The sequence below is a fragment of the Megachile rotundata genome, chromosome 7 (assembly GCF_050947335.1).
Source record: "Megachile rotundata isolate GNS110a chromosome 7, iyMegRotu1, whole genome shotgun sequence".
NCBI lineage: Eukaryota > Metazoa > Arthropoda > Insecta > Hymenoptera > Megachilidae > Megachile > Megachile rotundata.
This window is the reverse complement of record NC_134989.1, coordinates 18195587-18217516: the sequence shown is the minus strand read 5'-3', so window position 1 is coordinate 18217516 and position 21930 is coordinate 18195587. Positions and strand designations below refer to the sequence as shown.

The following is a 21930-nucleotide window of genomic DNA, read 5'->3' as shown; positions in this document are numbered from 1 at the left end:
ATCCGTCAAAGAAATCTTATCCTTGTTCGCAGGAGAAACCGTACGTGATGGTAAAAGAGGACAAGAATCTGACCGGAAACGCTAGATTCGAAGGGTTTTGCATCGATTTGCTCAAGTGGATCGCCGGTCAAGTTGGCTTCCAGTACGCCATAAGATTAGTGCCCGATCACATGTACGGCGTTTACGATCCAGAAACCAAAGAATGGAACGGCATCGTACGGGAACTGATGGAGAAGGTAAAAGATTTCGGATTCTTCGTACGCGATAGATCGTAGTGTATTTCATGCTGATTCTAGAAGGATTAACTTTTAAGTTTTTATTATATCGAGAATGAATATTCGCTAAATATTTTATGTCGACGCGAAAGAAATTGCATATTTTAATGGAAATAAGTAAGAAAGAAGCGGTGACAAGAAAGAGGTCGAGGAGAATTTTATATGCAAAACAGCGAACCGATGCTGTTACAGTAAATCCGTCACGGTTAGAATTTCATTATGCATACCTCGAGCCAACGACGCGCACCTAATTTAGCGTTTCCTAACGGACGTTAACGTACATCGGATATTCCAATTCATAGAGGACGTCGCGCAGGTGTTACCCGGTAACATCTGAATTGTAAAAAGTCGCGGTTATTAAATTGGAATCTGATGTCGAAGGTTGCCCGAACGATATCGGATAATTGATCAAACTCTCCGCTCGATCCTATCACCGTTGTTCGATGTTACGAAAATCGAGATCTCGCGTTGTTAGGTCTATCATGGATCGAAACCTTCAATTTCGATTTGTTTCAAATTGGTTAGATAAATTTCAAAATATAACAAATCATAATGTTACACGGTTGTTTGCAAAGTAAACGAACAATTTAATCAAATGAATTTTCATTGTCTGTACGATTCGAATCTCGTATTTTTATCGTCGATTCGAAAACATTGATTACAGTTTTAATGAAACCATTTTTTCATCGATTACAATTCTATTCTAGCCGTGTACATTTTTACCTTCGTGAAATAAGTGATACGCGTAATGAAACATATTTGTAAAACTCGTGTTGGAACATAAAACCTGCGAGGTAAAAAGTAATTAAAAAACGTAGAGCCAGAAAAACATTACGTTTCATGTATTAAAGCAGCTGGCGAAGGTGAAACGAGAAAACGGTAATAATAAAAACATTGATGGAACTGGTACCGTTTGCTTGTTCACCCTGGAAAAGCATGGTAGAATTAAGTGTAGAAGGAACGAATTAAATAATTAAACGTTTCGGTTATTCGTTTCGTTCATCTTATCAAATATACATATAGAAAATTGATTGTTAATAAATCTACTAAATAACTATTACAATATTTTGCCCTTAGAGTTCGAAAATCTGTGTAACTTATAATACAAAACAACTATAACGAACGATATCATTGATTGCTCAAAGTATTAAGTTTGGTCAATTTTTTTATGAACATCGGGGCCATTCCAATTATTTTCACGAAGAAGATGAATAGAATTATCTTAACGCTGTGGTATGTATATTACGGTAAAATAATGTGCATATAAATGAAAGTAACAGGGACACGAAGCGTTAAACGCGGAAGAGAGTTGAAAAATACGTAGCAAAAAGAGAATAAAGATTAAAGAAGCAGAATTTTCAGCAGAAAACTGATGAGTCGAGGTCCTTGGAGACGCAGAGGTTGCGGATCGCTGTCGGCGAATTCGTGTTCCGCGCGACTAACCGCAACTCCGACACGGGTAACCGGTGAATTCCGAAGATCAGCGATTTATAAAAGATGCAAAGCAATCTGTCCCTTGTGAAAGGGTGTGCCGCCTTAACCCAGAAACCGACGAAACCGTAAGCGGATCGTCCCGAAGGAAAGACGTCATCGACGGTGACCTAGCCGTTCCGGAACGGTTTACGTCCTCTTATAAAAGATGCACTGGTTATTTTGCAAAGCAAACATTCGCCTAGCTGACGCGATACCCTGCACTTGCTACATCTTTTAAAGAAAATCTATCGAATCGAAAGTAATTAAGGAAATATATCGATGCGTGGCCTTCTTTTAATGTTGCATTTCGTATTTCCTAAATAGGTATTAGAATAAAGTAGGTGTACTTCGTAAAATGCTCCGATCGTGTACCGAAGATGCGAACAATTCTTGAAATTAGATCGTTCGCGACGAAAAAGAAACGAGAGTTCCGCGAGTGAAGTCTTTTCTTTTATTTTACAGAGGGCAGACTTGGCTGTCGCGTCCATGACGATCAACTACGCGCGAGAAAGCGTGATAGATTTCACGAAACCGTTCATGAATCTCGGTATAGGGATTCTGTTTAAGGTGAGTCGCTGTTATCGTTTGTTGATCCATCGATATTGCTTTCGCTTTAAATTTCGGATAAATTTCTGCACGAGACGAGTCGAGATCCGAACTGTCCTTATGGTTCGACCTAATATAGTTCGCGTTCGTATCATCCAATTTAGATGAAACGTTGTAGTTATCGTACGGCGGAGATGAAAAATTGCATAACGTGTATCAAGACGAATTCGAACAGAATCACGAAACGTGTGAAATTCCGTCGTACAGAGTTCAAATACAAATTTCCAGAGGGCGAAACTTCTGGATTTCGTAGGACGATGTTCGTCAGAAAGGAAGGAAGAATTCGCGATGCAATTTATCGACGATCGTGGCACTGCTTAGTTCAAAGAAGCCTGCATAATAAAATTTGTATTTTAACTCGGCAGTCGATTGAAAAAAAAAAAAAGTAACGGAAAATCGTAAAAAGTAGAAGGAAAAACGGAAAGAAATTGTCGATGAAACGAAACGAAAGAAAACGAAACGAAGAACGTAGAAAAATGTTGTCGAGAAATGTACCGTCGTTCGACGGGCAAACGTGACGAGATCCGTTTTAATTAAAATCGTAGCGTAACGTAATTTAGGTGCCCTCCAGCCAGCCAACGCGCTTGTTCTCCTTCATGAACCCGCTGGCCGTCGAGATCTGGCTATACGTGCTGGCCGCGTACATGCTGGTAAGCTTCACCCTGTTCGTGATGGCACGATTCAGCCCGTACGAGTGGAACAATCCGCACCCGTGCCTCGCGGAAAGCGACGTGGTCGAGAACCAGTTCAACGTCAGCAACAGCTTTTGGTTTATCACTGGCACGTTCCTGAGACAGGGCAGTGGGCTCAACCCCAAGGTACACTCAACGAGGTGCTTCGCCACTGGACTATTTCTTTCGTTCTTTTCGATTGCTTTCTTTATACTAATATCTACTTCGCACTTTTCGCTTCTTTCGTTCCCGCCGCGTTTTCACAAATTTTTACATTCTCGTTCGAAAGATTATAACTTGCTCTTCTTGGATCGATACGTAGTACTTGACTTTGAAACGTGCTTTCTACATGTATACGTTACACAGCATACACGGTCCGATGATCTTCATAAATGTATCATAAATGTATATCGATAAATATCTGAAAACGATCCATGTCTACCGTTCAGCTTCAATTTCCATGAAATTGAATTTTAAAATTCCATGCAACTTTCGAATAGTAATTACCGCTAAATAATATTATATTCTACGCGAGAAGATTTCTCCGACCTCGTCGCGGTCTCCACGAAACTTCGTGGCTCTATGAATTTGCACGAAAGATGATTTCATTGTCCATCCCCGTTAATAATCCCGTTTTCTCCTTGTCCGTTCTTCCGAGAATAGTTCGATGGACGTTTAAAGCGAGCAGCCGGGTAAGGAAAATCAGAAGCTGTCACGGTTGGAATCGGCTATAGCCGTCGTCGTCGCTCCGTAATCCAGATTCGCCTAGATTTAGAAGCTAAATCGTGGTCTAGTTTCGACGGTACCTTGCCTAGAAGGAGAAAAAAAGCGAACGGAAGGATAAAGGGAACCTGTCCAGCGGTTGAGCCCGTTACGCGTTCAAGCTATTGTGTTTCCGTTCCTGACGGACCAAAGAATGGCGAGGAATCGTGATTTCAGCGAAATAAAGGATCGCCTTTTTCAACTGTATTCACGAGCGACGGAACAGCATTCTCGAACCGCTGTTCTCCGAATTGTTATACGCGAATAAATGACAAAGAAAAAGGTCTGAGATCGATAAACGGCCAAAGTCGGTCGTAAAATATAGCATGGAAGTTACGAGAACGGTCTTCTTCACATATTAACGAGCTTCTGCGCGTTAATAGATCGAGCCAGAGTAGAACGTAACGTAAATCCGGTAACGCGTAAAATCTCGTTCGAATTCGGATCGGAACGCTTGGAATAATTTATCGCGAGATTAAAAGGAATCGAAAGCGTTCGAAACGATGATTAACCTCGAGCAGAGAACCGTTAAACATCGAGATTCAGATAATGTGGAAATACGTGTAATTGCTTCAGGTATCCGGTCGAATGCCGTCGAGATTGTTCTCGTTCATGAATCCTCTTGCCGTGGAGATCTGGTTGTCCATGCTGGGCGCTTACGTGATGGTGTCGTTGACCATTTGGATAGTGGCAAGGTTCTCGCCTTACGAATGGGTGGAACCGTTGCCTTGCCCAAGCTGCAAGTGTCCCCTTCAGGTAGGCTCTCGTCGAGTGGTGCTAATCGCGATCATAGTAACGAGAATTGTTGTGAAACTAGTAAACCTTGAATTTCCGTGCCACTTGGCGGGGGTCACGCGATTCTCATCAGGGTGGTCACGTGAGCGCCTTGGACCCTGACAGCGACGACATTCCTCTGCCAAGAACCGTCAACGAGTTCACCCTGGCCAACAGCTTCTGGTTTACGGTCGGCACACTTATGCAACAGGGCAGCGACCTCAACCCCAAGGTAAAACGTGTCACCACAGAGTCGGCTTTTCAGAAACTTACAACGAAACAGCTAAAAAATAACTGAGTAGATCTCGAGAGCTCGTTGGATTTCGGTCCTTCTCGTTTCAGTGTCGCGCGCTGCTCGATAGAACGCGTTCTCGATTCGAATCGAACTGCCGACGATTCGGCAGTACGTTTTCAATTATTTTCATTATTTTCCACCGAATACGTTCGATACGCAACGACCCTATGTATCTGACAATAGCCCATTTCCAAGAATAATCGTTGATTATTCGCGAGGAAAAATTGAAAAAAAAAGTCTAATTATTTAACGACGGAACGTTCGATAAAAATTCATTGTTCGAAAATGAAACAATTATAGCGATTTAATGTCGAATAAAGGTACGTAGCAAGGAAAGACCGGACGAAAATGTAACTACCGATTCGGTAACGATATCACTGGTCCATAAAGCGAGTTGTACCTCGTAACGGCATTATTCGCCGTAAAGGAGGCCGTTTAAAACGAGCTCGTGAAATTTCGGTGTTGTCATAAAGCCCGTACGTGTGAACCTACACTCGCGTTCACTCTACTATATCCACGGAACCAGCTACGCTTCGTTTTATTCGCCAAACAATCAGAGAAACAACGCTCCACTTTCATCCTTTTCTTCGTGTTGTTTGCCTTTTTGTCCAGCGCTACCACTCCTTTTCTTTCTAGACCTTCCGGTGTGCTCGCAATCGCCCGTTTCCTTCCACGTTTCCAACGAAACGAGTTTTTGTCACTTTTAATCACCGCCGTGATGTTCAGCCCTCGAAACACGTACACGTTCGCAAATCCGCCGGTTTTCTTCGACTATGTGGAACGAGATCCATCCGGCGCGGAGTAGAGAACAGTCGATGAAACTTTGCCAGCCGCGATATCTCGCGGGAAATGAAAAATGGAAGAGACGGCGTATCCTGACCAATTTCCTCGTCGTACTGTTCATTTGATGGCGCCAGTTTTGATCACCGATCCTTGTCGCGTAGTTGTTGCTTCCTTGGAAATTGATATTCCGATCTTTGAAAATACACTTGGCTGTACACTTCCTTTTGCCAAAGAGAGTCGCAATATTTCGATTTCGAGCAAGTCCACGTACAATTCGAGAAGAATCGGAAAATAGCCCAGAGACAAGTTAGAAAGATTGAAATGTAGAAAATGTCGAATTTAAAATGACTCGAGCGTTCGGAGCGTAGCGATTAAGAAAATTTATGGAACGTTTCCATCGAACCACGTGGACGCGAAATAGCGGGATCCAACGAGCTGACTCGTTTCTGTTTCGAGAAAGGTCGCGTAAATCGAGAAAACGTAATATTTTCAAGCACCATATGAGTACAAGAGAATCGATACGCGTGAATATCGATCGCGAATAAAAATGAAAAACGTTCCCGCATACCGTCGAGTGTTGTTTCAACGGTTTTGTAACAAGAGTAAATTCGCTCGTTCCAAAAGAGCGAAGAATACTTGTTGACGTAGCGTAGATACGAAACACCGTCGAAATCCTCACGTTTTAAAGACACAAGAACGATCGATGCATTTCCAGAGATCGCATGTCACCCCTGCATGCACATAGCAGCAGCCAAGCACCTTCCATTTTGTTCACCCTGTTCCCGTTGTTTCGATTCGGGTTTCGCCTCGACGTAAAACGAGATATCATCGATCAAGAGCACGCCTCGAGCAATTTTCGCTAACTTACCTCGAATTTTGACGCGTCGTTGCCGTCGCTACGACGAAAGACGTACAGCTTTCATGCATGGGTAATCGTCAACTTTAGCGTAGACGAAGAATTTATACACGAGAACGAATAAATAATCTGATAAATATACTATCGGATCAAAGAACGATACAAACATGTTGCGTAGTCCGTCTCTAATAAGTTACTACGTACGTAGATCTTAATCCATTTGCTTTAACATACATTCCCAGGTTGCGAGTTTGTACGTTTTCAAAATTTCTACGTTCCCAAATTCCTAAAATTTGCAATTTCCATTGATCTTGGCCCTACTGTCATCGTGAACACGATTGCTCGTAAGCTTCAGCCTGCCCGACACTGAATTAAAATGCGCATGACAAGTAATCGTAGAGAAAAAGAAACGAAACGTAAAATCGTGACACGTTGTCCCTTAAACTCCTCCTCCAAGTGTAAAATTTCACGCGTCGTCAGCTGCGATAACATTCGACGAAGGTGGGAGAGCTCTTTCTAACGATGCAAAGTTAACACCTGTACAGCATATGGTGCTAGCCGGCTCTGGTGGCATGTATATGTACATGCGGGGTTGTCGTTGCGAACTTTACGGGAATCGTAGGTACTTCCGTGCCAAAGCTGCTGATTCTTCGGTAAAATCTCGCGAAAATCTCCGATGGTACGCGCGCGAAAACTCGGACGAGCGGACCCGTGATCTTCCCAACGCGAAACACTGCGCGAGAGATCAGGTGCATCGCGAGTTTCGCGAGAATACTTCTCGAACCTTATTATCCGACGCGACGCCTTGCAACCTCGTTGGAACACGCGACGAGCGATTTTCGTCGCGATAAAGCCGTTTACCGCGATCATGCTGCCGATACGAATAAATAACAGCCGGCGTAGACAAGTTTTCGCAAAGCGATTCCTTTCCCGACGCGATTCGTACAGCGAAGCCAACTGTTCCGTTTCAATTTTTCTACGAGTATCCAAACAACCGGGGAATCGTACAGTTTGTGGACAATTCCGAAACAGCATTTATCGAAAAAAGCTTATTATACTTTACAAAGAGTGATCGAATCCCTAAAATTTCAATTGCAATCGTCACTTTCTTTAACTCTGTACAGATTCGGATATATGAACGAAGCCAAGTTGGATCAGAAGTCGTTCGAATGGTCGGAACGCGATATATAATTTTATTGCCGAAGATATCGACTTTTTCTCCGGTAATATCCTGTGTGCGATGAATCGATGTAATTAAAATCCTTCTTCCGGAGCAAACCGAGTCTTCTTTTTACTCAAGTTCGTTCAGATTGAAAGAAATAATTGAGAAACGCAGTGATCGGTTGGTAATCGGTTCCGTGATGGTCTCCCTCCGACCCGTTAATGGATCGAAATATGCCATTAGCGACCTCGAGGCGCATCATCGAGACCGCATATTGCATTCTTCGATCCGCCTAGTGGAATGTAGCCGAGACACGGAGCCCCCAGGGGGTCTTAAATCGTCTCTCGGCCTCGATGCTCCACCGACGTGGTTTCAATTGATCGTGGAAGCTCTTTATGGGCTTCCGGCACGGAGATGCGGAATCGAAGCAACATTTATGAAAGAGCTGATTGCCGCTCGCGAACCACGATGCTCGAATAAGTACACGCGTTCGACAGTTTTATTCGATTAGATCGCTTTGTCGTATCGCATGCGATTCATAAGTTTACGCTCGCTAATTTATCGTACATTTGATTGTTCGCGTAGAGAGAACCAAAGCTCGATACCGTATACGCGTATTAGGCAATGCTCGTTTATCCATTAAATCGTACAATTCGAGTAAAATTTACTGTACAATCTGCGGAAAGGAATTGCTCGCGAAACATACCGGCATTTAGTCGATTCAAGATATATTGATCGTGATTAACAGGCGACTAGCACGAGAATCGTGGGCGGAATCTGGTGGTTCTTCACGTTGATTATCATCTCCTCTTATACGGCGAATTTAGCCGCTTTCCTAACGGTGGAGAGAATGATAACGCCGATCGAAAACGCGGCCGATCTTGCTGAGCAAACCGAGATCTCCTATGGCACGTTGGAAGGTGGCAGTACCATGACATTCTTTAGAGTAAGTGTTCATCTTTATACTGCTATTATACTGCTATTATAATTTATCTGATTGCGATAAATTGCTGCTAATAATTATTTCCTGTTAAAGTCTTAACGAAAATTCCAATATTTCGATGTTAATAAATTCACGATTATTGATCTTTAAAAAACATTCATAGAATATAAATGACAAAAGACAGGTAAAAGGTAGCTGAATTCTCGTCTCTGTTAGTTTTCGAAGAAAGTTGGTAAATAACGAGACTGGTCGGTATGGGACAAAAGTTGGCTACTCGAGGAAAGTTCGTTTGAAGAAATGCTCGAAATATAAGTCGAGTTGCGTGGAATAAGAAGTTACGAAGTGGAGAGTTCCTGAAAACAGATGGTTCAAGAAGTTTCCCCGCAGATTTAGATAATTTAAAGGCGACTTCTTTGCCTGGTTCAAATTTCGGGAGTAATTACGAAGGAAGAAAATTCTGTTTCGCGAAATGGTTCATTAAATCGATTCTCGGCCGACATATAAATAGTGGTAGGAATTCGTTAGCTCGGTTAATGTTTCAACGCATTCGCGATGAAACGTTTTATGTTTCGCCAAAGCGGAGCCAAAATTTTCGCGAATATTCCATGCACGTCTTACGAATATTTCAACGAGCACCGAGCGAATATATATTCGCGGTTCATCCGGAATATTAAAACCATAAACTTACCGGTTGCAATCGGTCGTGTAACAAATTTGACTAATTATGCCGTGAAACGTGCACGACGATTTTCATAACGTTGATATAAAACGCGAAACGCGTTGTTTAATTTTCGAATAGTCCACTCGCGCGAACTCTTATCGTTATTAAATTTCGATGCTCGTTTGTGCCGACGCAACGCTGCATTACATCGATATTAATATCGTATTATTGGTATAGGATTTTATAACGAAGCTTCCATATAATACGTGTATCACGGAGTAAATAATACGTTCGCGGACCGAAGGAATTTGTATCGCTAATAAAAATATCCTTTGTAACACGAATGCGTTCAAATGAATTTCCGATTATTTCCTGTGTGAATTCATACGCCAGAGATTGCAAAGACAAATCTCGGTATATAAGGTGCGGTGCCACCGTAAAACAAAATGCTTCGATGAATTGTCTATCGTGAAATTGCAAATTTGCCAATTAGCCGAATTACTAAATTCTGTTTAACGAACAGGATTCGAAGATTGGAATATATCAAAAGATGTGGAGGTTTATGGAATCAAAGTCACCTTCGGTGTTCGTGAAGAGCTACGAGGACGGTGTAAAAAGGGTGTTGGAGGGTGACTACGCGTTTTTAATGGAATCTACGATGCTCGACTACGCGGTGCAACGCGATTGCAATCTCACGCAAATCGGTGGTCTACTGGATAGCAAGGGCTACGGGATCGCTACGCCAAAAGGTAATAGAAAATAACAATCTCCGTACGTTTACTCGTTGTATCGGTTATGCGATCGTACATCAGCCTAGTTTGTGTTCTCGTATAGAGGAATAAGCCGACATACGTTCGAGGAAAAGGCAAATGTCCAACTCGGTTCCTAACTAGTTACGCCAATACCAACATCGTCGTCGGAGCAATATAACGAGAGTCTATTTGCATGTCCATCGTTCTCGCTTTATTCCGTATTCCGTGTCTAAGCGTCTAAGCCTACCAGCTAGTTCTACCGGCGAATCCATTAACACATCTCGACGGAAAACGCTCTCTCCTTTCTCTTCGTTTTCTCTCCATCTCTTTCCGCGCCAGGGCCGCCATAAAGTGTTAATTAGCAACTGCAAACTGTCGCGCGCTTTGAAATCCAAGGCACTCAGTTTCATCGAAAGCGCCCTGGAAGTTTCGCGTCCAAGTAATTGCCAGGCTGGTTACCCTCGAAAGCTTGCGGGTGAATTTCTAAATTGGACCAAAGTGTCCACGTTTTAATTTATGCACAACTTTCGCGATACATCCTGCTGCGTCGCTTTATTCTCGACGATCGCGCGATCTCGAAAAATTCGCGACTCACGGTTAATTACGAAAAAATCGAGGAAACTCTCGAGGAAAGTTTGACAGGGAGACAAATTGATTCGCGGCCATCTTTATTTTTGATCCTTGAAATAAGAAAGAGTAATCTCAGCTTCGCTCGAAGCGAATTCGCCGGATCGTTGACCGACTTAACGAAGCCGTTTTATATGCAGGTTCGCCTTGGAGGGATAAAATATCTCTGGCGATTCTGGAACTACAGGAGAAGGGGGTGATACAGATCCTGTACGATAAGTGGTGGAAGAACACCGGAGACGTGTGCAACCGGGACGAGAAGAGCAAGGAGAGCAAAGCTAACGCGCTGGGCGTCGAAAATATCGGTGAGTTGGCGAGAATTGAATTTTTTCTTCTCCGCGAGGCTAGAAGAAAAAAGAACGGCGAAGAAGACGGCGGTCGAGAGAAACCGAGGTATAATTTATCGTCGGAGCTGAAAACCGGCGAAACTTTAACCGATGTTGCCCGAGAAGGGTTGAAATTTTTATTGAAACGTATCAACGCTTTCGCTCAATGTCGACTTTCGCGATACCTTTTACTCCCAAATATCTATGCGTGCTGTCAAAATTTCTTCGAAACTGTTGCGACTAAAAGTAAACATTCCGAATCCAATATCGTTACTTTTATGTCGTTCACTGGCTGTTTCCGTTCAACCGACGCTCTACAATTTCATATTTTTTATGCATTTCTTTTATCCTTGAACGTGTACGGACAGTGTTTCTAAATTATAGAGAAATTCCATCGAAATAATCAAACGCGGTTAATCCAGATAACGGTGACCGATGTCCGCCCTGTAATCAAACGGAACAATGAGTTTAATCAACAAAACAAGCACGAAACAAAGACACGAAGTCATTAGATACGTTTGAATATACCAGTATTCCGTCCAGTGTGTAACTAACTTAATTTATGGGCTTCCGAGTAGCATGTCGAGTTACATAATGAACTGTGGATGGATTTCAATTAGCTACAGAATTGCGTAACAAACCATGCCTAGAAGGTTGAAACGTTTAAACGAAATTAGAAAACGGATCAAATAAAGAAAGATCTTTAAGAATCGACGATCGTTTTAAATAACTGGCGATAAATCTCCGAATTACAAAGTTTCCCAACCCTCTGTTCTCGATCAAAGCTATTATTTGGAATTTTCAAAAATATCCAGATTTTAGCAAAATTCCATTCCGCTGCTGAAATGTATGCGGTAAAAATACCATAAACTGCACTTGCCGTAAAATAGTTTGAGTAATGAAAGCACGCCGCGCCGGTACGTTTCTTAAAATTCCTGTCTGATAAATGGAATTCCATTGTGTCGCGTTAAAGTTGCTTTTTCGTTCAACGAAAACTATGGTATTCCGGAGACGTGTCGCGGAAGTCGACTTCTAGGTCGAGACTCGATGACGTCTGAAGTTCGCGGATAACAAAAGTCCGAAGTTCTCGACAGTGAAACGCGGAATAGTTCCATAGGCGCGCAATGGCCGCGCTTTCTCGCCTTGCCGCGAAATTAACCGAGACAACGGGAAAGAGACGAGGAAATGGGACTGGCGCCTACACGAGAAACTTTGGTACTTCCGGTAAAAGGTCTCTTTAATCGTTGCGTTGCGTTGCGTTGCGTTGCGTTGCGTTAGAACGATTATGCAAACCATTTCGAGCCAAACGACCAACGAATCCGTTAAACGTTAGTTACCAACAGAACGCATATTTCTTATATTATTCTGAAATTATTCGATACCACACGATCGTTTTATAACGATTACGAAATTAGTTCTGATCGGTTCAAAGTTCCATGTTATTAATTCGCGATAATACTCGACGAAGTAAAACGAACGAGGAAAGAACTGCTGATAAGCGAGTAACGATTAAACCGGAAGTTAGTTGACTGAAAAGTAAGCACACGGCGCAGCGGCAAGGTACTCGAGCACGCGTAACGGTTCGAAAAGTTCAAGTTCGCGAGCCTACGAACGAAACTTCCTGGATCTCGTTTCATCCGCGAGAAAATGAAAACTCGCTCTAACGTATAAATTTTGAAGATTCAATATGAAGCGCGCAGGTATCTTCAATTTTCTACGAAATATGCAACGTTTTAATAAGAGAACCATCTGGGTGGAAGTGTTGGCAATAGTACCGCGAAGATCATCCAGAACTTGGTAATATAAAATACTTGTAAAATAATATCGAGCGGACGAGTAGAGACAGGCTGACTTTATAATTTGCTTAGAGCCGGAAGTTCCGCGGCGAAACTTTGGTGGATTCGATATCGAGACGACGCGACGTGTACGCGGTAAGCGAGCAAACTATACGAAATGATCGTCGTAGAAAATAAATACTGCCGTAACTCCGACAAAACTCTTTTCTGCCACGCTCGTTTTTCTACCGAGTAACTTTACGAAACGACCACGGATAAAATAACGAATCGTGTACGTTCGTTCACAGAATACTGCATAAAATGCGATGAAAAGTCCAGATCGTCGTCAACTTTAAGCCGTTTAGCTTTAAACAGTTTCGAGGACAGTCGAGCATTGTTACTCGTTTTCTTCCATTTTAATTTCAATTTTAAAATTCGTCTCCGATGCCGAGACAATCTCGATGGACTGGATCAAGTAACGCGTTACAAGCGAGTGAATCAGGGAAAGTAACCGATTTGAAAAATCCTTGCGAAAACTTTGGGATTTTCGCGAAAAAGAAAGACGATTTTAACCGAGCCCGCATACCTCGACAGTGCCTAAACTCACGGTCCACAAATTTCTGTCTCCCCGTTCGTCGAACGGATTCTTTCAGCAAAGTTTCAGCCGGAATAAAGGAGAGCGAGTTCAAAAGGGAAAGACGGGAATCGAGGAACGGCTCAACAAAGACCGTTGAAGAGGGCGAGAAGACGCGAGCGTGAATAACGACAGCGTACCATGAACGAAGGGAAGCTAGACAGATGGATAGATAAATAGATAAATAGAGAGTCGGAGGATAGGTAGGGGTAAAGAGAAAGGGGTTAGAGGGTGATAGATGGCGGGACAGATTCAGGGAATGGTCCTTGGTGGCAGTTACATTAACCGTGAAGCGCGGGAGCTCGACATCAGAAAAGAAGCAGAGACAGCCGGCGGCGGTAAAATAATGAGCTTCCGGTTTTCTCGTTCCAGGCGGTGTCTTTGTCGTGCTGCTGTGCGGCCTGGCGTTAGCGATCCTGGTGGCGATTCTCGAGTTCTGCTGGAACTCGAAGAAGAACACCCAATCGGACCGGGTAAGCGAACGAACCGTTCCAGATAATTTCCTACGATTTCGTGCTTCGCGTATACCTGCTGCATGAGTGTACATTCTTTTCGTGGCGTGCAGGGCCGTTCGTTTACGTTTTACTTACGTTTTTGCTAGTTTTCTTTCTCGTTTCTTCCACCAGTTACAAACGGAACAGTTGCATGCCGTGTCGAACTCCCTTAAATATCTTTTTTCCCTTTCTAACTACACGAACGGAAGAATGTTTCGAAGTAGCGAGATTCGTAGCGAGATTTCTTCCAGTAAAATCAGACTTTAACGACCCAAAGACCGAGTAACTAATTTCTTGAAAAACCATTTAGTTTCATACTGTTCTTAATTTACATTTGAAATTCCGAGCAAGAATTCGGTTACGTTCCTCGATTACGCTTCGCTTAGCGTTATTTGTTATTTCATTTATTCGATCGCGTTACGTGCGTAGCATTATTCATCCGCGTCATTCACCGTCTTTCGAACAATTCGATTCGATCAGTTTCTTTGAATTTTTAATCACGAAGCGTTTGATCGTTCGGCTGCGAGCTGATTAAATGTCACGCGCGGCCTTGCACGCGAGAGAAATTGCATGGTATCGCGGTCGTCGTGGTGCGATCGTCTTCTGTATCATTTGTTGGTATTGTTGTGCCTGCTCTGACGGTCCCTGTCCACTCATCGACGGCTAAACGAAACCGATGCCGACGCCGACGACCGATCGACTTCGCATTTGGCACTTGGCAGTCCCTATGCGCCGAAATGGCCTCGGAATTGCGGTTCGCCGTGCGCTGCGGCTCCAGGCAGAGACCAGCCGCGAAGGCGCGCAATTCCGACGCCGCGGTGCCGTGCGGTCGTTGCAGTCCACGTGCCAGCAGAAGGAGAACGCGATACTGTTCGACCGGCCACGAGGAGACCACCTACATACCGAGCATCGAATTACCACGAATAAATGGTGTAAGTCCTGTCCCTCACGACGGGCGAGCGATCACTTTCGATGGCCTCTCTTTCCCTCGAGACTTTTAACCTATGCACGCTACGAAATATTTTCATGCGAAATCGACAGACATCTTTGTCGCGATCCTGACGTCTTACGTAGTTGTACAAAACATTGTCACTAGAATTCGAAAGAAATATAATTAACCGCTGTGCGGGACGAGATTGGTCGGTAAGATCCTGTTTCGAGAGCAACGATCTCGCTAAAACTGTACGAGTTCACGGTACGCGATTGGAAGTCGTTCGAACGAAAATGAACATCGGGAGTATCGAAGACGGAAGCTCGCGAATTGAACCGTACCGCGATTTCGACCTAGGGCTGCTGAGAAAATTTCGATTTTAATTTCTTGCGCGACACGATTATACGATCGAACGACAAAAATATCTGTATATCCTCGACATTGCTAATTTTCTATAAAAGTAGTAAGTAAATCGTAGAATGTACAGTTAATATTTCGTTGCCGTTCGATGCCGCGATATAGCAGAAGACACGATTGCAAAAGTAGCGCAACAGGCAGGCAAACGTCTGGAATCGAATTTCGCGTGGCATGCAAGCGCACGGGAATACAAACAATTCGATGTTTGCCCGCAGGGTTTGTTGATTTATCGTTATATCAACTGTCAGGTGAATGTCGATCGAAAGAATCGCAACGGACAAAGTTGCGAAACGAACGGACGAGGGAGGCACCTGGAAGAGAAGCCATCGATTGGTCGCGGAGCTGTGCCTGTTGTCACGGTAATCCGATCCTCGACGAGGATGATATTCGAACCGATTCGATCGGCGCATCCCATTCACCAACGACCCGTAATCATCGAGCAAATAATTTTCAAGAATTCGATTACCGTGATCGATGCACAGCCTCCATACAGCCCCTGTATGTACGCGTATATATACGTATTTTTTTTATCAACGAGACGAGAACGTGTACCATGGCTGAACAGGAGAAGGGAGTATTTCAGGATGAGTGTGCTTGCGGGAAAATTGTTTTTTATCTTTTGTGCCTCGTTCCCATGTGTATTTGTTGTACACCGTACGGGTTACCGTTCCACGTTTAACGTTCGTCAACTTTATTTATTCGTACAAAGATATCTGATGTATGCGTGTTATGCATTTTGGCACGGTCCATTATTCTGCTTCTAGCGAATCGATCGCGAACGTGTACGCTTCACTTTCGATGTACATTCTAATTTGCAGTATACACTTGCGTATGTCTGTGTGGGTATACATATACTTGATTGCATGCTTGGAATTGCCGTTGAACGATTATAATAACGACCCTGCGCGACGACGCGAAATCGCTCGAAACTCGACGCTGCAGTTTCGGCGGATGCCTTGGGTCGGGTTGCCGCGCGCCAATCGATCACGAAATATTCACGGAATCGTTGAGAAAAATCTGCATTCTTTGTTGCGTTTTTCAAATTATCCCGCGTTAAACGTCGCGGAGGTTGTCCGATTTAGACGCGCATAGAGAAAACTATTTTGTCCGGATAAAGGAATACCCCGTCCTGTCCCGCATGAATATCGATACGATATCGTAACATCGAGTAGCTCGTAAAATTTCATTGTATGGGCCTGGTGAATGGTTACAATCCGGCAAATATAGGTTCGGTACGCAAAAGAGAATAGAGTGTTCGTTAAACAAGATTGGAAACGTTCCACCGTCCTCGAACACTCGCGTCGATGGTGCTCCGGATCGTGGCGGAAGTGATTTTTTCCAGGCTGAGTCACACATTTTCGAAGCCCCGATTTCCGTGTATCCAGCTATCGGTCCTTCGACTGCACGGCCAGGACTACGGAAGAAGCAGTTTCAGTTCACCTAGATACTTCCGCCAGTTTAAATCTCATCGATATTCCTACCGCCTCGCGATATCGCCTCTTGTAAAAGGGAAACAGATTAAAATGGAATTTCGAGGCTCGCTAGGAAGCGTTCTCTCGCTTTCGGTTTCATAATTGGCGTTATCGATTGGTTCGTGCGCGGATAGAGTACGACATATTTTACGGGGAACGATGAAAAAAGATGTTTGGGATACGCGATGAAAACCGAAGTTAATTAACGCGCTCGATGACCTCAGGAATTTAATACGATCAAGCCATTAAAATGTTGTAGATATAATTTTCGGTCGTATTAACGCGTTCAATTTTTCTCTCCCGATTATTCGGTTATATTCGATTTCATTAAATTCGTGTATTTCGTTAGAACGGTAAAAGCTAACAACTATCTTTCTTGCGAACAATCTTTTAGATGCAACTGTTTCCTCTTTCCAAAAGATACGATGTCTCGGAGTTGACAATTTACAGAAATATAAAGCAGTCTCGAAATGAATTCTTAGAACTACACCGCGTTCTCGTTTCGTCGCTTTACGTTTCCCTTTCGTTCATTTATTCGTTCGAGCTTAATTACGACCCGAACCCGGTGAAATAGCGACACAATCGAGTTTTGTCGACTGCTACGTCCCCGTAACTACGTTCGAATCGGATTTCCGGTGTTCGCGTTTACTTTGTTAAGAAGAAAAAAAGGTGAGTAGGAAAAGATGGATATTCGTGCTCGTCTCGGATTCCGTTCGTTTCCTCTTCCGATACTTTAATCAGTGCTTCGGTATGCTGCTTGTGGACGTCATACAATCGAGGCGGAATATTTATCGCGGCTATTCAAATTTCTCGGTAGCTCGTCGATGATGCTCTTCCTTTCGCCTAAAAAGAAATTCTATAGAATATAAAAGCTACTTTTCTCAAATCATATCGCTGTTACTATAACTTGATATTAGATGAACGTAATCGGAACTCCCGCTGCGTGCGTATTCGATCGTTTTATGATAAATAGAATCTAAGCGCGTTCGAAGGGAAGTACGCGAACGTAGTCGAAAAAATTGGCGCGAATAAATGGAGAGGAAGCGATCGGTGCTTGGAGAGAACACGCGGAAGACTTTCGGAACTCTTTCGAGCGGTACAAGTACCTCTATCGAACACGAGGGTAATAAAAGTGGACGCGGATTCGATACGTTGAGCCACGTGATCCGACGATAACTCCTTTACGAGCTTTTAAAAAGTTCCAACAAGTTTTAACGAATCGCTTCGCGTTCACCCGCTTTTCCCCTAGCGGACAACTTTTAATAACCCGCTCGCGGCCATCCGGTGACTTGCCGACGGATAGACGAGGGTTTATTCGCCGATAACTGCCCCGATATAGCTAACACCTGCGCTTCCTTCTATCAGCAGGAGGGTGGTGCGTTGTCGATGACGGAGATGAAGAAATCATTGAGCTTCGATCAAGTGGCAGCGGCCCGTGGCGGGAACACCTAGCACAGGCCTCGTCCTCGTCTTCATCCTCAGCAGCAGCAGCAGCAGCAGCAGCAGCAGCAGCAGCAGCAACAACAGCACCAACAACAGCAACCGCCACCGTGCAAAGCCACGCCCACGCACACGCGTCACACACACTGCCACTCACATTTACACAGTCACAGTCACAGTCATACGCACAAGCACCAACTACCCCCACCGAGGCAGAGACGGGGTTCTTCAAGCATCGCCTTGGGTCAAGGTTAGTCGATCTTCGTCGAATATCGTTTCAAGGGTTATATCGATATGGTTTCTCCATATATCGGTGCTATAAATATCGAGACGGATCGAACGAGATGTTACATTATGATCTCGAAAGAATCTTGAATTTACTTGGTTCGATGTTTACGCGTTCGGCGAGTTAAAAATAAGATTGTTCGATGCGTAGGAGGTGACCACCCTGAGAGTATCCTGTGGAGATTCGACTGCGACCTGGCTGGTGAGCCAGATGTGGTGATATCGCCGCCTCCGCCACCACCGCCACCCTCCGCGGCCGTATCGAGAACCACGACCCTTTGACCAATACTTGAAGAGGTGCCGACAGGTGTGCCCGCTCAGAAGGAGCTGCCCACCCAGGCATCGGTGGTCGTGAACGCGGTCGACCAAAAGGAGACCTGCTTATAGCATATGTAGTCGCCGGGGTGGCTGAGTCGACCGCAACGCGGCCTGCCCTGCGCCATCGGCGACCTTGGATCATCGATCGAGCAGCTGTCCACGTGACGATACACGCAGTTTTTTCTCGAACGAGATCCGTGAACGTGTCGCGATCCGTGTGCCGAACCTGCTCCGAATAAACATCGGCAAATCGTGTCCGAGGACCACTCGAAGGGCGAGGTTCGCTCGCGAGACGAGCATCGACCATTTTCGATTAAAACGTTCAATGTAGAATGCTCTTTAGAGGGATGACAACTACAGCGTGCATTAAAAACCGAACGAGCCATCTGTCACCACCGATGATCAACGGTCAAAAGTGGATACGACGATGAAACGGAATCGATCGTATAGGCTTTGGAAATGTGTCACCCTGTGAGCGTGAAGTGCGCAAGAGGAACTGAATAGCGAATGAAACACCGCGTGTAACGCCAATCAATCGAGAAACGATCGCGTGTCCCCGAGAACGAGAACTTTCGAGGCTGACGGCAGCGAACGGAAACTAAACAGTCAACCGAATTGCGTCTACTGCCCACTACGATGAAACTGTACGACGTTGAACTAGCATTTGTGTCGATTGCCCGATTTACGGGCTAAAAACATATCGAGATGGAAACCGAAAATAGATTCGACGGTTCGAGTTTTGGTCAGTAAACTAAACTATAGATGGTACGGGCGAAGTTGATATACGAGAGACGAGGAGATGATTATCCTCGACCCACTGTAATCTACTGTATCGTCGGTAATCAATACCTCGTATCAAAAATCTTTCCAAAACTTTTAAATCTCCAAGTTTTCGCGTCTCGTAATTTTCGAATTTCCAATTTCCCAACTTCCCAGATCCGATTACCAGAATTTCCAAGTTTCTAAGTTTCATCCAGACGTTACGTAGATACGATACTACACGGCTGCAGGTGAAGTACGAGCTGATTTTTACGGGTACGAGGTGATTTACAGCTGAATGCCAGACCATTTAAGTAAATATAGTTATCGGCAAGAAGACTCTTTGTCATGCCTGTATTTATTGTATATGTAATAAAGGGAAAAACGCATATGTCAATTGTCACCACTAGATAGTCTCGAATAGGGAGGTTTAATCGTTGGGACTTTAATCGTCCCGACTGCAGCTTCGAAAATATCTTTGGTTATCATCGACCGTCTGGACAAGTGGTCGTATCCTAGAGACCACGCTTCGAGGAGCAAAACGTGTGATTAGACTCGGACCAAACTCATAGTGTTCACTGCCAACAACTAAGCTAATATAGGCGAACGGTTGTAAACAGCTCTGAATCGAACATACGGATCGATTCGCCAAAATTCACGGCCTAAAGAAGATGGTTCCGTGGTTAATCAGCTTCTAGGATTACGGAAGGACCAACGAATTTTAAAACGAAGTTCAATTTCAATCGCGAAGCTATGCACAACGAAGGAAAGCTAACAGGAAGCAATACCTGGACACAGATATTCGACGATCGAGATTAGATAGAGGAAATTTTTATTAACGGAAGTTGAACGAGCTAAAACAGCTGTTACTGCCGTTTCACGATTTATTTCTGACAGGAACACGGCTCGTCGCAGGGAAACGCACGGAAACGCACGAAAACGCACGGAAACGCAGAAAGAATTCGTTCAACTCGTTCGGGACGAAGTACAAAGTTTCGGAAATCGTTATCCAGAGATTAGAATTTCGCGCTCGAACATTTGTTTCCGCGCGAACGATTACGATCAAGGACAGACTGACGAAGGACCAGGATTTTTCCAACGTTTTACGACAACTAACTCGCAGCCTCGAAAGATCAACCGCCGGAGTCTCGAGCGGATTCGTAGAACAATTTATCGATTCGCCGGCGTTTTGTATCATAAACGCGGTTGCACACGACGATGATTTACGCGCTAAACACGCCTCATCGGACGATTGTATAAAAATCACGTGTTCGTGCGTATATCGTATAGTTTACAATAACTTAATTTTCTCGTAAGTAAGTGCGTAGTCCCGTAAGAGACTTAGTCATATTTTGACACGATCGACGATTTACTATCGAATTAAAAACAAAATACGATATACATATAGGTTGTATATACAGCGACTGTTTTTTCACCAAGTTCGAAGAGGCGACGCGTTAAACAGAGCATTTTTAGCGTCGCGTTGTTCAATAGCCGTTCATAGCCGAGTTTTTCTTAGAAGCGCTCGTTTATCGAACGGCTATTATACCGTGTACAGGTACGTACAGATACACAAATACATACACACGCGCGCGCGCACCAAAACAACGATATTTGTTAAATGAAAAGAAAGATATAGGAAGGAGATAACGTTGAGATTATTAACGCATTGACTGTCGAACAGAAAATTTGTTGCCTCGTCGAGGAAAATCTATTTATATAATGATTTATCAAAAACTTTCCCGTTTTTTATTTAATAGACAATTTTAACATGATAGCTGCCGATTGACCATCGCCTCGAAGTAGATACAATTGAATCCTTGCTTTAAAGTGGAATGGAATCTTTGAAAAAATGATACAAGTAGAATTTAGTTGATACGAAGCACGCGATGTGGAAAGAAGAACTGTTACCGACTTAAATACGTGTTGGTACGATGCGTTCGTGGTATTGTTGGCTATTATTTCAGCAAGATTGGTAACGTTACACGTTAGAATCTTTCGTAAACATAATAATATTTGGTAACAGAAGTTGGAAATTTTTCAAAAATAAATTATACCTGGTGCGACAGTGAACGCGTTAACCCTTTCGCTACATCTTCTATAAGCAATTCGTTAATTATTTATTTTGAAACTTTCAGAAAACATCTCTAGATCGCTATCGTTATTTAATAGTAATTCGGTATCTCGAGCCGTACACATAGTACGTATTTCTAATTTTTACCATTCGTTCTTGATCTCTGCCGATGCATATATGTATACGTGATAAGCAGCGAAAGGGTTAAGATCGTAATTAATAAGCCCGTGGGAGAATGAGTGAGAACGACGAGTGTTTGATAAAACGTGAACGCTGATCGAATCGTATCGAAAGAAAAAAACAACCGACGAAGCGAACAACGCTGTTGCGCCTGAGCGAACGATCAAAATGAAGAAATGGAACGG

The 21930-nt window shown here is 43.7% G+C and overlaps 1 protein-coding gene across 8 annotated transcripts in view; it reads left to right on the top strand.

Annotated features, from left to right (window-relative positions):
* LOC100877977 (glutamate receptor ionotropic, kainate 2) overlaps positions 1-18705 on the top strand; it is a 139112-nt gene extending 120407 nt beyond the window's left edge. For 3 of the 8 annotated variants that reach the window (XM_076533856.1, XM_076533854.1, XM_076533855.1), the window contains 12 exons: positions 33-236; positions 2211-2315; positions 2915-3172; positions 4364-4543; positions 4656-4793; positions 8406-8603; positions 9785-10010; positions 10781-10945; positions 13748-13848; positions 14592-14799; positions 18055-18379; positions 18566-18705. In XM_076533856.1, coding sequence (XP_076389971.1) covers positions 33-236; positions 2211-2315; positions 2915-3172; positions 4364-4543; positions 4656-4793; positions 8406-8603; positions 9785-10010; positions 10781-10945; positions 13748-13848; positions 14592-14799; positions 18055-18379; positions 18566-18572 — 2115 coding nt within the window. In that variant the 3' untranslated portion in view covers positions 18573-18705. Of the gene's footprint in view, positions 1-32; positions 237-2210; positions 2316-2914; positions 3173-4363; positions 4544-4655; positions 4794-8405; positions 8604-9784; positions 10011-10780; positions 10946-13747; positions 13849-14591; positions 14802-18054; positions 18380-18565 lie in introns of those variants that run through there. The other 5 variants (XM_076533859.1, XM_076533857.1, XM_076533853.1 and 2 more) reach the window with 4 other exon arrangements.
* Positions 18706-21930: the final 3225 nt, after the last annotated feature.